This window comes from Eleutherodactylus coqui, chromosome 2, assembly GCF_035609145.1.
Source record: "Eleutherodactylus coqui strain aEleCoq1 chromosome 2, aEleCoq1.hap1, whole genome shotgun sequence".
Classification (NCBI taxonomy): domain Eukaryota; kingdom Metazoa; phylum Chordata; class Amphibia; order Anura; family Eleutherodactylidae; genus Eleutherodactylus; species Eleutherodactylus coqui.
In genome coordinates this window covers 1,097,762-1,115,522 of record NC_089838.1, presented here as the reverse complement: position 1 = coordinate 1,115,522, position 17,761 = coordinate 1,097,762, and the positions used below count along the sequence as shown (strand labels likewise).

The 17,761-nt window shown below is 56.4% G+C and overlaps 1 protein-coding gene across 1 annotated transcript in view; it reads left to right on the top strand.

The window, feature by feature from the left end:
* The window catches only part of RASSF8 (Ras association domain family member 8), a 65,082-nt gene that overhangs the window by 35,713 nt on the left and 11,608 nt on the right, over positions 1 to 17,761 (top strand). The window contains exon 2 of the mRNA XM_066590144.1: positions 2,716 to 2,874. Within this exon, the coding sequence (XP_066446241.1) occupies positions 2,772 to 2,874 (103 nt within the window). The 5' untranslated portion in view covers positions 2,716 to 2,771. The remainder of the gene's footprint in view (positions 1 to 2,715; positions 2,875 to 17,761) is intronic.

The following is a 17,761-nucleotide window of genomic DNA, read 5'->3' as shown; positions in this document are numbered from 1 at the left end:
TCTCTGCACACCCCGGGTTGCTCAATTCTCTGGGTGAATTAATTAGATTTACGAGACGGCCTCAGCTATTTAGTGTATGAAGATTGTAGAGAGCTGGAACTGATCTGGCAGGTGGGCACCCGTGGGCGCTGCTCTCCGGCACGCCCAGGAATTCCCATCAGTCGGTGCCCGCTGACACTTGTCCGGCCCCCCCGGCCCGCGCTCTCCTGGCACACCGCGTGGTTTTTCTCCCATTTCGACGCAGAGCGTTCGTTGGCGAATGTGACTGTAGTTTACTATAGAATATTGATGATCAGATCTGAGCGCGTTCGCCACCCGCCGCCATATCTGCGTCCGAGGACGCGGCGCTGCTGCGTGGGCAGCAGCACAGAGGATTTCAGTACACTGTTTGCGCAGGTTCTACATTACAGCGAAGTGGGTTTTGCGAACGTTCAGTGACGACCCCGCCGTAAGTCACCGAGAGGGAGAAGCAGACCTGCGGTTACTATGGCGACCGGCTGAAAACAGAACAAGCGGTAATTGGAAAACAAGAAGACGATGAGAGTCCGTAAAGAGCCGGCGCCAAATCCTCTCCGTCTCGCTGTACTTGGGGACGATGGCGAACGTATTGTGGTAAAGATGAGCCGTTCAGGATGCTAGGAAAGCTGGATGGTGGCCATGTTGGTTTTTCCACAGCTCGCCCTGAAATGGCGTGGAGAAACATGGCGGCTTCCAGTAATCCGCTGCTTGTGTGGAACAGGCCTGCGATACCACACACTACCTGTGAGCAGGGGGGCGCTGGGGGGAGCCGCCATGTTTTTGTAAGCCTGGTCAATGCGCTGTAAGGATCGGCCGGGCCCCCCCCCCCCCCTTGGTCACGACTCCTCCACGGTTTTATTTCGCTGTGAAAATAAACATAACCGTGCGTCCAGCGACAATCCTCCGCAGGGCGCTGAGGAATGGAACGTTTGGTCTGACAACTCCTTCATTCCGGCCTCTGATCTTCTGACCTGAGGAATGAGCCTATTGGAGGAGACCCAGGGGGCGGGGGTACGGTGTGGCCACCATGTTTGTTTCCTTGGCTGAGCTGAAATCCTCTGTGCTGCGGGGCCGCTGCGCTGTCCGATCTGTAAGCAGATGCCCTCGCTCCCTTTGCGTTGCGCCGTATGTGGTGAGCCGTGACCCGTCACCGTGGGATTATATTGCGCTGAGGGCGTTGCTGTGTTTGCGGTTTCCTATTGTACATGGTGGATTGCGCCATTTTATTGATGCCATGTGACGTCATCAAAACACGGATATTCTGAAAGGGATGAACGCGGTTAGAAGTAAGGCCCCCCCCACCGCGCCGCTGATCGCAGGACTGTTTGTGTAGGATCTCGGAGCATCGGATTGAATTGCGAGATGTCAGCAAAGTGAATTGGGGGGTGAATGCGGGGAGCCGGCCGCGGCGGCCGGGCTGCTCTTGGCAGGTACAAGGCTCTTTAATTTCCTACAGATGGTTCCAATTGGCGCCGGACGTGTTACATCTGTGCGGACGCCGTTCTGCATTGTGTCGGGGCTGGAGCGCCGACTGTGGGGGCCAATCCCCACCCCCTCTGTAGACCTAGTGCGGCGCGCTCACTGATCAGATGGAATGGCGCAGCATCCTGCGAACCGCTGAACAGACCGCTGAACGGACTCCATTACAGTCAGCGAGGTCCGTTCAGTCCCGTCGTACGGCCATGCTTTTTGCCAGGGGGCGTCCCGGAACAAAGCAGAAAAACGGAAAGCGCTTGATGTGAATGAGCCCCCAGATCGGGATGAGCGGCGCCGTTGTTTCTGGAAAAGCTGGGTGACCCCCTCATACTGCGCCCCTCCCCCCCCTCCGTTCACCCCAATCTTGCATAAAGTCTGCTGCGATATTCGGGCAATTAAGCGCTCTTCGCAGTTTAATAGGGATTCGCGGCCGTCTGTAGGAGGCGGAGTTGAAAATGTCGCGACACGTAACTGCGTGATATGAAATCCATGAGATTATCTGCATCTAAAAGGGGCGAATTCACATGCGGATCCGCGAAAACTGCGTGTCCATCCGTGGCAGAAACCGCGCTCGGCTGCTTTCATATGAAGCTAACCCGCTTAGGGAGGAACCCCGTGTGCGCCATAGTCGTGGTGCGTTCACACGGAGCATCGGGACCACAAACTGCGTCGTCTTCTACAGTCCTAGAAATAAAACAGCCCTCTTACCGCTCGTGTTCGTAAAGCGGATTGTGCGGACGCCGCGCAGCCCGCTGATTCGGTTAAGCCGTGTGCCGTTTCGCATCGTGGTGACGGGAGAATCTGCGTCCAACATCCACAGATTTTCCTTGATGTCCGTGTCGGTAAAATCGCGGGCCCGCAGCACGCCGCGCCTCCATTGCTTCCATTCCCACTTAACGCTAAATTCACGTGCGGAACCGCGACATTTAAAACGAATTTCTGCTGCATATTTCGTCCGTGTGAGAGGCCCGCAGATTTGCACGCGTCCGACTGTGTTGCGGCGTCGACCCCGATTTTGCGTGCAATGTGTGGTAATCGGAGGCCCTGGAAACGTAGCGCTCAGTCTAATAAGCCTCGACTATGGCGCGCATGGCACGGACACTATAGTGCGGCACGAAGGATTTGCGTGAAGACGATGGCGAAGTCCAGGTATTTTCACCAATAAGTGATGGTCTAACCTCGATGGTCGGAGAGCTGATGCGCATTTGTTTCCCTCCGCAGACTTGTCCGAACGCGGTTTCCTTGGTGACGATGACGTGACGGGCGAAGGAGGCATCATGGAGCTGAAGGTGTGGGTGGACGGGGTCCAGAGAATCGTCTGCGGGGTGACGGAGGGCACCACCTGCCAAGAAGTCGTCATCGCCCTGGCGCAGGCCATAGGTGAGTCTGCGAGGGTCCGCCCTCTGGTTGCTACGGACAACGTGAATGAGGCGCGATGTCGCCCTCTGCTGTCAGGTTGATGAGTTCTATTCATCGGTTTACGGAAAAGCTGGGTAAAAGCCAAAATGGCTGCCGTCGCAGCTTCTACAGCGGCCATTGGCGAGCGTGCGATCCATCTTCATCCTGAGCTCCGTGACTGGACTGTCCGCCTCTCAGGAGCCTCAGAAAGCTGAGTGACGTAGTTTAACCTGAATTGTGGGATGTTGAGGGTTAACGCCAATGTCGTTGCCGCTCTAACGTCTGGCAAAACGTTATTGGGGGGTGTGCCCAACGGCAGGAAGACCAGACGGCGCCCACATGTGCAGCGGCGAGCACCAGATGGCAGAGCGTTCCCCTGTGCGCGGGACCGCCGTTGGCCCTAGCAACCAATCAGGTTTCAGCTCTCATTCTGCAGAGGCCCTTCGGTACAGTAAACGAGAGGAGCGATCTGATTGGTTGCTGCGAGCTCCCCTCCCCCAACTGTGATAAATCTCCCTCCTTGTATCCGTGGGGGGAACATGCTTCAGTCCAGCCGCCCGATGCCTCACTTTTCGGCTTTGATGTAATATCGCCTGAATTGGGGGAGGAGCCTTGCCACAGGAGATGGACGCTCTGCGCCATCTTGGGAGTGTTGAGGGCCCAGCGCCTCGTCCGCTTCTTGCAGGGCGACATTCCAGGTTGTGTTCATAGAGGCGCTCAAATCGAATTTTTTTCCTGCCGCTACTACAGCAAAATGGCGCCGTTCTGCAGTAATCACAGCAAAATGAGATTTGAGGGCCCCCTGTGAATGCTCAGAGGCCGGGCTGACACGTATTCTGTGCGCCGCGCATGATCTTGGGTATGCGTGCGGAATACATGCTGCCATTTATCTTGGGCGCTTATTCCACACCAGTCATGTAAGTGGCAACATGGCCGCCTCTGACAGATGGGCGAATCCACGGTACCATCACCCTCAGCCCTCATACAGCCGCAGCGCGAACCCAGTAATCACTCGCTGTTCACACATTCGTGGAAGATGTTCTCTGCAAAAGAAAAAAGCGCTGACCCGCCATCTTGTCTGTTTTTACGAACCAGAATCCCCCATCGGAAATGTGTCTGCAGGGGCGGTGTGCGCAGAAGGACGCCCGCCTGCGCCGCTCCTCACTAATCACTGATGAGCCAAAAAAACGGATCACACAGAAATGTAGAAAACTCGCACTGCGTGCGGATGCTACACGGACAAACGCTTGCGTTTCATGCACGCATTGGACACGCGCGTCTGTAAAGCCCAAGGACCCCTTCGGGGCCGGCGGCCATCACCGATCATGGCGCTCTCCGTACGTAGCTAACCCTCAGTTGTCGGGCAGATTCGCGTACGGATTTTCATACTTCATACGACGACGATTTTCTTTGAACTTCTCATGAGATGCAACATTACACAGACTTAGAAATGGTATTCGCACAAAAACCGCCATTTGTCGGTGCGGCCCGAAGCCACGTTGGCACAACGGATTGTGCGCCGATTCTGGTTTTGTAGTGCAGGTTGAAAAAAAAAAAAGACGTGTCCATTTTTGGTGCTCTTTCCGTGTGGACGCCATGAAGAGGGAGATAATGGATTTGTTTTTTGAAATTGCGCCAATCCACTCTTACACAGCCACGGCATTTTGAGATGCAAATGCGCTGTAGAAATCCATGGGTCGGCCTCCGTTTTGGAGTAAAGCTTGGCGCTGGAGGATCTGTAGATGAGGGGCCCGGCGCCGTTCAGCCGCTTCTCTTCCCTGCGATCCTAACGGTCTCAGAGAGTAAACGTAAAACCGCGCATATTTATAATCTGACCCCTGAACTGCCGCCGTACACCCAGCCGCTCCTCTATCCGCACATATTTATAATCTGACCCCTGAAGTGCCGCCGTACGCCGAGCCGCTCCTCTCTATCCGCACATATTTATAATCTGACCCCTGAACTGCCGCCGTACGCCGAGCCGCTCCTCTCTATCCGCGCATATTTATAATCTGACCCCTGAAGTGCCGCCGTACACCCAGCCGCTCCTCTATCCGCGCATATTTATAATCTGACCCCTGAAGTGCCGCCGTACGCCGAGCCGCTCCTCTCTATCCGCGCATATTTATAATCTGACCCCTGAAGTGCCGCCGTACGCCGAGGCGCTCCTCTCTATCCGCGCATATTTATAATCTGACCCCTGAACTGCCGCCGTACGCCGAGCCGCTCCTCTCTATCCGCACATATTTATAATCTGACCCCTGAACTGCCGCCGTACGCCGAGCCGCTCCTCTCTATCCGCGCATATTTATAATCTGACCCCTGAACTGCCGCCGTACGCCGAGCCGCTCCCCTCTATCCGCGCATATTTATAATCTGACCCCTGAAGTGCCGCCGTACGCCGAGCCGCTCCTCTCTATCCGCGCATATTTATAATCTGACCCCTGAACTGCCGCCGTACACCGAGCCGCTCCTCTCTATCCGCGCATATTTATAATCTGACCCCTGAAGTGCCGCCGTACGCCGAGCCGCTCCTCTCCGCGCATATTTATAATCTGACCCCTGAACTGCCGCCGTACGCCGAGCCGCTCCTCTCCGCGCATATTTATAATCTGACCCCTGAACTGCCGCCGTACGCCGAGCCGCTCCTCTCTATCTGCGCATATTTATAATCTGACCCCTGAAGTGCCGCCGTACGCCGAGCCGCTCCTCTCCGCGCATATTTATAATCTGACCCCTGAAGTGCCGCCGTACGCCGAGCCGCTCCTCTCTATCCGCACATATTTATAATCTGACCCCTGAAGTGCCGCCGTACGCCGAGCCGCTCCTCTCTATCCGCGCATATTTATAATCTGACCCCTGAAGTGCCGCCGTACGCCGAGCCGCTCCTCTCCGCGCATATTTATAATCTGACCCCTGAACTGCCGCCGTACGCCGAGCCGCTCCTCTCTATCTGCGCATATTTATAATCTGACCCCTGAACTGCCGCCGTACGCCGAGCCGCTCCTCTCTATCCGCGCATATTTATAATCTGACCCCTGAACTGCCGCCGTACACCGAGCCGCTCCTCTCTATCCGCCATATTTATAATCTGACCCCTGAACTGCCGCCGTACGCCGAGCCGCTCCTCTATCCGCGCATATTTATAATCTGACCCCTGAACTGCCGCCGTACACCGAGCCGCTCCTCTCTATCCGCGCATATTTATAATCTGACCCCTGAAGTGCCGCCGTACGCCGAGCCGCTCCTCTCTATCCGCCATATTTATAATCTGACCCCTGAACTGCCGCCGTACGCCGAGCCGCTCCTCTATCCGCGCATATTTATAATCTGACCCCTGAACTGCCGCCGTACACCGAGCCGCTCCTCTCTATCCGCGCATATTTATAATCTGACCCCTGAACTGCCGCCGTACACCGAGCCGCTCCTCTCTATCCGCCATATTTATAATCTGACCCCTGAAGTGCCGCCGTACGCCGCGCCGCTCCTCTCTATCCGCGCATATTTATAATCTGACCCCTGAAGTGCCGCCGTACGCCGCGCCGCTCCTCTCTATCCGCGCATATTTATAATCTGACCCCTGAACTGCCGCCGTACGCCGAGCCGCTCCTCTCTATCCGCCATATTTATAATCTGACCCCTGAAGTGCCGCCGTACGCCGAGCCGCTCCTCTCCGCGCATATTTATAATCTGACCCCTGAAGTGCCGCCGTACGCCGAGCTGCTCCTCTCTATCCGCGCATATTTATAATCTGACCCCTGAAGTGCCGCCGTACGCCGAGCCGCTCCTCTCTATCCGTGCATATTTATAATCTGACCCCTGAAGTGCCGCCGTACGCCGAGCCGCTCCTCTCTATCCGCACATATTTATAATCTGACCCCTGAAGTGCCGCCGTACGCCCAGCCGCTCCTCTCTATCCGCGTATATTTATAATCTGACCCCTGAAGTGCCGCCGTACGCCGAGCCGCTCCTCTATCCGCGCATATTTATAATCTGACCCCTGAACTGCCGCCGTACGCCGAGCCGCGTACTGCGCACAAGGAGTCGTGTTGTACTAGTACAGAACTCTCTTAAATCTGTCCTTGTTGCCCCTAGCAACCAATCAGAGCGCAGCTTTCACTTCAGCAGCAGAGGAGATGGCAGCTGCGCTCTGGTTGCCCGGGGCGACGAGGGCCGTTCTTCCAGGGTACGTTCCCATTTGGGGCGGGTGTGAAGCGCACCCTCTGTTCTTCTGGCGGGCTCTGTGGCGTTTTCCATGTCACATGACCTGTAGACCGCCGCTCCGCACGCCGCCTCGGCCCGGTCTACAGCAGTTTGCGCAGTTTGACGTTTTTGCCCGCTGCCGGGGTAAACCTGCATGCGGATCCGCAGCGTAAACTGCGGCAGAACACCTGCGGATTTCTCTCACGGTTTTGCGAGCAGATTTAGCGCGGTAATCCGCGGTGTGAACATATCCTTAAGGATTCGCACGGCCAAGAAAGCGAGGTGTGTGTGTGCGACCATGAATGCGGTCCTACACGAGTCTTTGGGGGGTTTCTCTCTTCCTGCGGCCGGGGAGAGATCCTGGTATGTCCCATCTTTGGGCGCCCCTCGGAGCGCCTCACATCGCCCATTGTTGTTACTGAGGCCGGCGCGGCGTGAGGTTTATGGTAATCGCTCTGCTGGCCGCCGCCGCGGTTTTGGGTGGATCGTTCCTTTCCTGAACTGATGCGAGGCTCTTAACACAAAAGTGCCTCACATGTGCCGGGCACCGCATGTTGGCGAGCGCCATATCGATTCACGGCCTGATGGCACCGCATGTTGGCGAGCGCCATATCGATTCACGGCCTGATGGCACCGCATGTTGGCGAGCGCCATATCGATTCACGGCCTGATGGCACCGCATGTTGGCGAGCGCCATATCGATTCACGGCCTGATGGCACCGCATGTTGGCGAGCGCCATATCGATTCAGGGCCTGATGGCACCGCATGTTGGCGAGCGCCATATCGATTCACGGCCTGATGGCACCGCATGTTGGCGAGCGCCATATCGATTCACGGCCTGATGGCACCGCATGTTGGCGAGCGCCATATCGATTCACGGCCTGATGGCACTCCTGTCCGTGTGTATTGGCCTAAACGGCTCCACAGCGCTGGGTTCAGGGGTTTCCAACAGCGGGCGCGATTGCTGACCGACGACACTGGGTGCCACACGCTGAGCAGCCACCATTACAGTAGTACTCACCACTACAAGATCTCTGCTTGCTGTCAGTGAACGGGGACACTACCACAAACGATGGGGCCCTAACGTGTGACGCTCCTGTGTAGTACATTACAGAGATCACACATATCCGTGGCCTGGATAGAAACCCCATGAGGCAGAGATTAGACGGGCGTATGCGAGGTACACCCAGTAGTGTCAGCGCAGCCATCCGTGTGCCATCCGTGCGGCTGTGGATATCACATGTCCTAGAATCACCCAATACCAATCAGAAGAACACACAGCCATGATTTGGTTTATTTTTCCCCATGCACAACCCATCCCCGTGTGTGTCGTCGCCCCCCCCCCCCCGTGTGTGTCGTCCCCCCCCCCCCGTGTGTGTCGTCCCCCCCCCCCCCGTGTGTGTCGTTCCCCCCCCCCCCCGTGTGTGTCGTTCCCCCCCCCCCCCGTGTGTGTCGTTCCCCCCCCCCCGTGTGTGTCGTCCCCCCCCCCCGTGTGTGTCGTCCCCCCCCCCCCGTGTGTGTCGCCCCCCCCCCGTGTGTGTCGTCCGTCCCCCCCCGTGTGTGTCGTCCGTCCCCCCCCGTGTGTGTCGTGTCCCCCCCCCCCGTGTGTGTCGTGTCCCCCCCCCGTGTGTGTCGTGTCCCCCCCCCGTGTGTGTCGTGTCCCCCCCCGTGTGTGTCGTCCCCCCCCCCCCGTGTGTGTCGTCCCCCCCCCCCCGTGTGTGTCCCCCCCCCCCCGTGTGTGTCGTCGTCCCCCCCCCCCCCCGTGTGTGTCGTGGCCCCCCCGTCTCAACGCACAAATCTCGCGCGGTTTTCTCCCTAAGGGTGCGTTCACAAGTCGCAGAAATGCTGCAGATTTTCCACAGCGGAAGGTTTGTGGCAAAACCCACCATTTCTGCATCAAAACCCGTCAACATTGGCTGCACATTTAAAAAGCAACGCCCGGACCTTGGCCTCCCCCTGACCGTCCAGCGGGCCACGCTTCACCCCAGCGCTAGCGTCTGTAAACCCTCCTGCAGGCGCTGCTGCTGTAAGCGGCCTGCTGGCTGGGGCGCTGCTGCGGGCATCAGACTGGCAGTAATCCCTATTAGGGCTTTCCTCGCCTTCTTAGGACATGTTACCCGCCCAGCTTTCACAATGACCTCAACCAAAGAGACTTTTCCGTAAGCGCGTGGCAGCGGGTCGCGGCGGAGGAGCAGAGTCTTGCATGGAGCTGATATGACCAGTTACTATATTGCTGTATACCTAGGCAGATTTGCCGTTCATGACTCCAGGAAAGCTGGGTGCCAGCAGTTATAGCAGCAGCCGTGTTGTCATGCAGTGTGGCCGGCCTACGGAGGGGTGTGGGGGATGCGCTACAATCGCCTCATCTTATAAATGTCTTATTACGCTCCTAACGGCTAAATTGTTCCCAGATGTTTTTTTCAGGCTCGCAGCTGCAGTGAGCTTCCTGCGTGCTGATTGGCCGGTGTGAGTGCTGGGGTCGGGTGATGAGTTTCCTCCCGTGGGTAGTCCATGAGTGATGACTCTCCGATTTCTAGTATTGTATCATTCCAGGAAATCCAACAGGAGGTTTAAACGGATTTTCCAGTCAGTGAAGACATGAATGTTCCTTAGGTTGTACTGGGGAAGGTCTTACTCCGGTTGCTAAGAAGCCATGGCCTGGTGTGGAGGGTTGGCCAGCCCAGGGATTACTGGGGAACCTGGGATTGCCTGCTGTGACTACTAGGGAGGTTTGAAGATAATTTGCCTGAAATACTGGAGACTGGCATATTGGGAGGCTTGGAGGCAGCTTGCTGGGACTTACTGGGCAGGCTTGGAGGCAGCCTGCTTGGACTTACTGGGGAGGCTTGGAGGCAGCCTGCTGGGACTTACTGGGCAGGCTTGGAGGCAGCTTGCTGGGACTTACTGGGCAGGCTTGGAGGCAGCTTGCTGGGACTTACTGGGCAGGCTTGGAGGCAGCCTGCTGGGACTTACTGGGCAGGCTTGGAGGCAGCCTGCTGGGACTTACTGGGGAGGCTTGGAGGCAGCCTGCTGGGACTTACTGGGGAGGCTTGGAGGCAGCCTGCTGGGACTTACTGGGGAGACTTGGAGGCAGCCTGCTGGGACTTACTGGGGAGACTTGGAGGCAGCCTGCTGGGACTTACTGGGGAGGCTTGGAGGCAGCCTGCTGGGACTTACTGGGGAGGCTTGGAGGCAGCCTGCTGGGACTTACTGGGGAGGCTTGGAGGCAGCCTGCTGGGACTTACTGGGGAGGCTTGGAGGCAGCCTGCCGCGACTACTAAAGAAGTAAGGACTGCTGTGCCTAATGGGGGAAATGGGTGGAGCTAAAGATAGGTGGATCTACTTTGCCAACTAGAGAGGTGTAGAAAGAAAAGATACCTTTTTTTTTTTTTTAATTATTGTAGGGCACAGTTTTTATGCTAGAGGACGGGTGGTCACCCCATATGGAGGAGCTGCGCTCTGACTACAATGGGTATTTGGTTGCTGGAGGAGCTGCTCTCTGACTACTAGGGAGGTCTGGTTGCTGGAGGTGCTGCTCTCTGACTACTAGGGAGGTCTGGTTGCTGGAGGTGCTGCTCTCTGACTACTAGGGGGGTCTGGTTGCTGGAGGTGCTGCGCTCTGACTACAATGGGTATTTGGTTGCTGGAGGAGCTGCTCTCTGACTACTAGGGAGGTCTGGTTGCTGGAGGTGCTGCTCTCTGACTACTAGGGAGGTCTGGTTGCTGGAGGTGCTGCTCTCTGACTACTAGGGGGGTCTGGTTGCTGGAGGTGCTGCGCTCTGACTACTAGGGGGGTCTGGTTGCTGGAGGTGCTGCGCTCTGACTACTAGGGGGGTCTGGTTGCTGGAGGTGCTGCGCTCTGACTACTAGGGGGGTCTGGTTGCTGGAGGTGCTGCGCTCTGACTACTAGGGGGGTCTGGTTGCTGGAGGAGCTGCGCTCTGACTACTAGGGGGGTCTGGTTGCTGGAGGAGCTGCGCTCTGACTACTAGGGGGGTCTGGTTGCTGGAGGTGCTGCGCTCTGACTACTAGGGGGGTCTGGTTGCTGGAGGAGCTGCGCTCTGACTACTAGGGGGGTCTGGTTGCTGGAGGAGCTGCTCTCTGACTACTAGGGGGTCTGGTTGCTGGAGGAGCTGCGCTCTGACTACTAGGGGGGGTCTGGTTGCTGGAGGAGCTGCGCTCTGACTACTAGGGGGGTCTGGTTGCTGGAGGAGCTGTGCTCTGACTACTACGGGGGTCTGGTTGCTGGAGGAGCTGCGCTCTGACTACTAGGGGGGGTCTGGTTGCTGGAGGAGCTGCTCTCTGACTACTAGGGGGTCTGGTTGCTGGAGGAGCTGCGCTCTGACTACTAGGGGGGGTCTGGTTGCTGGAGGAGCTGCGCTCTGACTACTAGGGGGGTCTGGTTGCTGGAGGAGCTGCGCTCTGACTACTAGGGGGTCTGGTTGCTGGAGGAGCTGCGCTCTGACTACTAGGGGGGGTCTGGTTGCTATGGACAACTGCCCCACTTTTCATTTGCATTACTTTTCAGCAGTGTCTTGTGTGTATATGCCTTTAAATGCAGTAAATGACTTCCTATTTGCAGCGCCTCGTTATCCGGGCGGCCTTATGTCTGATCGTTAAATCAGATGCAGGACCCTTTAAAGACCCCAGTGTGTTGGTCCTCTGTGGTGGTCTCTGATGCCTTCTTCCGGCTGCCAGCGTTCCTCTCCGTCCTCTCAGCGCACGCGGGGCGGTTCTTTAATACCGTGTCCATCTAGTCACTGGTGTGTCAGGGGTCTGATGTGTCGGGGGTCTTCAGTGATCACATGATCGCCGAGCATCAGCAGCACCGCTTCCTGCACTCCCTACCGAGCGCTCATTGATCTCGCCACTTATCCAGATACAAGGCTGTGCTCTTTCCAGAACAGCGCCTCACCTGTCCACAGGTTGTATATGGTACTGCAACTGTAGCCAAGAGAATGGGGCAGAGCTGCAGTACTACGGACACCCTGGACATGCTGAGAGTTGTAGTTCTGCAGTAGCAGGAGGGTTACTGGCTGGGATACTCTGGGGGCGGGCTGGAAGGTTGGGTGACCTTTGCCCTCTCCCCCTGAGAGTCCTGTTTTCCTTAATTTAACGGCCCTGGCTTCAGAGGGTTACAGGTGGCTCTGGGGGGCCGGCTGGGGGGCAACTGAAGTGTGGTTCTGGGAAATAATTAATTGGTCTCAGTGAGGGGGGAGGGGCGGGGGCCGAAGTTGGAAGAGCGACACTAGGAAAACATTAAGGCCATTGTTTAAAAAATTGTGTGTGTGTGTGTATATATGTATATATATATAATATATATATATATATATAATGTATGTATACATACACGTGTACATATACACGCTCGCCTGCACACGCATAGACATACAGACATACAGACACACACAAACACACACATATACATAGACAGAGACGCACAAACACATACGTTTGTGTGTGTGTGCGTGCGCACTCCTGTGGACGCTGCCCTAATAGATGCTCCCGATGCAGTGGGAAAATGTAAATACAGCGAGAGCGACCCCCAGAGGAGCAAAAGAAAAGTTACAGAGTTAGAAAAAATTATGTGTGTGTGTGTGTATATATGTGTGTGTGTATATATATGTATGTGTACACATTCCGCACGGATTCCTTGCTGATCCCTACGGCTGTGTTTTTGTACTTCGTCTTACATGCGATTTGTACTGCGTTTTAACGCGAACGTCAATAGTCCGTCCGACTGTTAACAGCGCGGCTCGTCTCTCACATTAGTACGCCCGCGGCCTCTTCCACACTGATGTGTTTTTTTTATTTGCACGTTATCGCTGCGTTGTTTACGCAATTGTCAACAGGACTTCCTATTAAAAAGGCGTCACGTTTTGTGCTTTGTGATTTTTGTGCGATGCGTTTTTAACAATAAAGGGCCTGTTGACAATTGCGTGAAAAAACCACGCTAGAAACATGCAAGTGTGGCAGAGGCCTTAGGAGGAGGCTTAGTGGCCGCCATTACGCCCTCTAGTGTTCTTATGACATATGGCATATTAACCCCTTCCTCCATTGTGGCAGGCCGCATCCGTTGCCACTTCTCTCACCCAGAAACAAAGTATGGAACGCATTGGGATTCGTGTCACATGACTGATCGGCGCTTCCCTTCTTGCTCCTCCCATTAGGATTCGTCCCGCCGTGTCACATGACTGATCGGCGCTTCCCTTCTTGCTCCTCGCATTAGGATTCATCACGCCGTGTCACATGACTGATCGGCGCTTCCCTCCTTGCTCCTCGTATTAGGATTCGTCCCGTCGTGTCACATGACTGATCGGTGCTTCCCTCCTTGCTCCTCCCATTAGGATTCATCCCGCCGTGTCACATGACTGATCGGCGCTTCCCTTCTTGCTCCTCGCATTAGGATTCATCACGCCGTGTCACATGACTGATCGGCGCTTCCCTCCTTGCTCCTCGTATTAGGATTCGTCCCGTCGTGTCACATGACTGATCGGTGCTTCCCTCCTTGCTCCTCCCATTAGGATTCGTCCCGCCGTGTCACATGACTGATCGGCGCTTCCCTCCTTGTTCCTCCCATTAGGATTCGTCCCGCCGTGTCACATGACTGATTGGTGCTTCCCTTCTTGCTCCTCGCATTAGGATTCGTCCCGCCGTGTCACATGACTGATTGGTGCTTCCCTTCTTGCTCCTCGCATTAGGATTCGTCCCGCCGTGTCACATGACTGATCGGTGCTTCCCTTCTTGCTCCTCGCATTAGGATTCGTCCCGCCGTGTCGCATGACTGATCGGCGCTTCCGTTCTTGCATCTCCCATTAGGATTCGTCCCGCCGTGTCACATGACTGATCGGTGCTTCCCTTCTTGCTCCTCCAATTAGGATTCGTCCCGCCGTGTCACATGACTGATCGGCGCTTCCCTTCTTGCTCCTCGCATTAGGATTCGTCCCGCCGTGTCACATGACTGATCGGGGCTTCCCTTCTTGCTCCAACCATTAGGATTCGTCCCGCCGTGTCACATGACTGATTGGTGCTTCCCTTCTTGCTCCTCGCATTAGGATTCGTCCCGCCGTGTCGCATGACTGATCGGCGCTTCCCTTCTTGCTCCTCCCATTAGGATTCGTCCCGCCGTGTCACATGACTGATCGGTGCTTCCCTTCTTGCTCCTCCCATTAGGATTCGTCCCGCCGTGTCACATGACTGATCGGCGCTTCCCTTCTTGCTCCAACCATTAGGATTCGTCCCGCCGTGTCGCATGACTGATCGGCGCTTCCCTTCTTGCTCCTCCCATTAGGATTCGTCCCGCCGTGTCACATGACTGATCGGCGCTTCCCTTCTTGCTCCTCCCATTAGGATTCATCCCGCCGTGTCACATGACTGATTGGTGCTTCCCTCCTTGCTCCTCGCATTAGGATTCGTCCCGCCGTGTCACATGACTGATCGGCGCTTCCCTTCTTGCTCCTCCCATTAGGATTCGTCCCGCCGTGTCACATGACTGATCGGCGCTTCCCTCCTTGCTCCTCCTATTAGGATTCGTCCCACCGTGTCACATGACTGATCGGCGCTTCCCTTCTTGCTCCTCCCATTAGGATTCGTCCCGCCGTGTCACATGACTGATCGGCGCTTCCCTCCTTGCTCCTCGCATTAGGATTCGTCCCGCCGTGTCACATGACTGATCGGCGCTTCCCTTCTTGCTCCTCCCATTAGGATTCGTCCCGCCGTGTCACATGACTGATCGGCGCTTCCCTCCTTGCTCCTCCCATTAGGATTCGTCCCGCCGTGTCACATGACTGATCGACACTTCCCTCCTTGCTCCTCCCATTAGGATTCGTCCCGCCGTGTCACATGACTGATCGGCGCTTCCGTTCTTGCTCCTCCCATTAGGATTCGTCCCGCCGTGTCACATGACTGATCGGCGCTTCCCTCCTTGCTCCTCCCATTAGGATTCGTCCCGCCGTGTCACATGACTGATTGGTGCTTCCCTTCTTGCTCCTCGCATTAGGATTCGTCCCGCCGTGTCACATGACTGATCGGCGCTTCCCTCCTTGCTCCTCCCATTAGGATTCGTCCCGCCGTGTCACATGACTGATCGGCGCTTCCCTCTTTGCTCCTCCCATTAGGATTCGTCCCGCCGTGTCACATGACTGATTGGTGCTTCCCTTCTTGCTCCTCGCATTAGGATTCGTCCCGCCGTGTCACATGACTGATCGGCGCTTCCCTCTTTGCTCCTCCCATTAGGATTCGTCCCGCCGTGTCACATGACTGATTGGTGCTTCCCTTCTTGCTCCTCGCATTAGGATTCGTCCCGCCGTGTCACATGACTGATCGGCGCTTCCCTCCTTGTTCCTCCCATTAGGATTCGTCCCGCCGTGTCACATGACTGATCGGCGCTTCCCTTGCTCCTCCCATTAGGATTCGTCCCGCCGTGTCACATGACTGATCGGCGCTTCCCTCCTTGCTCCTCGCATTAGGATTCGTCCCGCCGTGTCACATGACTGATTGGTGCTTCCCTTCTTGCTCCTCGCATTAGGATTCGTCCCGCCGTGTCACATGACTGATCGGCGCTTCCCTCCTTGCTCCTCCCATTAGGATTCGTCCCGCCGTGTCACATGACTGATCGGCGCTTCCCTCCTTGCTCCTCCCATTAGGATTCGTCCCGCCGTGTCACGACTGATTGGCGCTTCCCTTCTTGCTCCTCGCATTAGGATTCGTCCCGCCGTGTCACATGACTGATCGGCGCTTCCCTCCTTGCTCCTCCCATTAGGATTCGTCCCGCCGTGTCACATGACTGATCGGCGCTTCCCTCTTTGCTCCTCCCATTAGGATTCGTCCCGCCGTGTCACATGACTGATTGGTGCTTCCCTTCTTGCTCCTCGCATTAGGATTCGTCCCGCCGTGTCACATGACTGATCGGCGCTTCCCTCCTTGCTCCTCCCATTAGGATTCGTCCCGCCGTGTCACATGACTGATCGGCGCTTCCCTTCTTGCTCCTCCCATTAGGATTCGTCCCGCCGTGTCACATGACTGATCGGCGCTTCCCTCCTTGCTCCTCGCATTAGGATTCGTCCCGCCGTGTCACATGACTGATCGGCGCTTCCCTTCTTGCTCCAACCATTAGGATTCGTCCCGCCGTGTCACATGACTGATCGGCGCTTCCCTTCTTGCTCCAACCATTAGGATTCGTCCCACCGTGTCACATGACTGATCGGCGCTTCCCTCCTTGCTCCTCCCATTAGGATTCGTCCCGCCGTGTCACATGACTGATCGGCGCTTCCCTTCTTGCTCCAACCATTAGGATTCGTCCCACCGTGTCACATGACTGATCGGCGCTTCCCTCCTTGCTCCTCCCATTAGGATTCGTCCCGCCGTGTCACATGACTGATCGGCGCTTCCCTTCTTGCTCCTCCCATTAGGATTCGTCCCGCCGTGTCACATGACTGATCGGCGCTTCCCTTCTTGCTCTTCCCATTAGGAGTCGTCCCGCCATGTCACATGACTGATCGGCGCTTCCGTTCTTGCTCCTCCCATTAGGATTCGTCCCGCCGTGTCGCATGACTGATCGGCGCTTCCCTTCTTGCTCCTCCCATTAGGATTCGTCCCGCCGTGTCACATGACTGATCGGCGCTTCCCTTCTTGCTCCTCCCATTAGGATTCATCCCGCCGTGTCACATGACTGATTGGTGCTTCCCTCCTTGCTCCTCGCATTAGGATTCGTCCCGCCGTGTCACATGACTGATCGGCGCTTCCCTTCTTGCTCCTCCCATTAGGATTCGTCCCGCCGTGTCACATGACTGATCGGCGCTTCCCTCCTTGCTCCTCCTATTAGGATTCGTCCCACCGTGTCACATGACTGATCGGCGCTTCCCTTCTTGCTCCTCCCATTAGGATTCGTCCCGCCGTGTCACATGACTGATCGGCGCTTCCCTCCTTGCTCCTCGCATTAGGATTCGTCCCGCCGTGTCACATGACTGATCGGCGCTTCCCTTCTTGCTCCTCCCATTAGGATTCGTCCCGCCGTGTCACATGACTGATCGGCGCTTCCCTCCTTGCTCCTCCCATTAGGATTCGTCCCGCCGTGTCACATGACTGATCGACACTTCCCTCCTTGCTCCTCCCATTAGGATTCGTCCCGCCGTGTCACATGACTGATCGGCGCTTCCGTTCTTGCTCCTCCCATTAGGATTCGTCCCGCCGTGTCACATGACTGATCGGCGCTTCCCTCCTTGCTCCTCCCATTAGGATTCGTCCCGCCGTGTCACATGACTGATTGGTGCTTCCCTTCTTGCTCCTCGCATTAGGATTCGTCCCACCGTGTCACATGACTGATCGGCGCTTCCCTCCTTGCTCCTCCCATTAGGATTCGTCCCGCCGTGTCACATGACTGATCGGCGCTTCCCTCTTTGCTCCTCCCATTAGGATTCGTCCCGCCGTGTCACATGACTGATTGGTGCTTCCCTTCTTGCTCCTCGCATTAGGATTCGTCCCGCCGTGTCACATGACTGATCGGCGCTTCCCTCTTTGCTCCTCCCATTAGGATTCGTCCCGCCGTGTCACATGACTGATTGGTGCTTCCCTTCTTGCTCCTCGCATTAGGATTCGTCCCGCCGTGTCACATGACTGATCGGCGCTTCCCTCCTTGTTCCTCCCATTAGGATTCGTCCCGCCGTGTC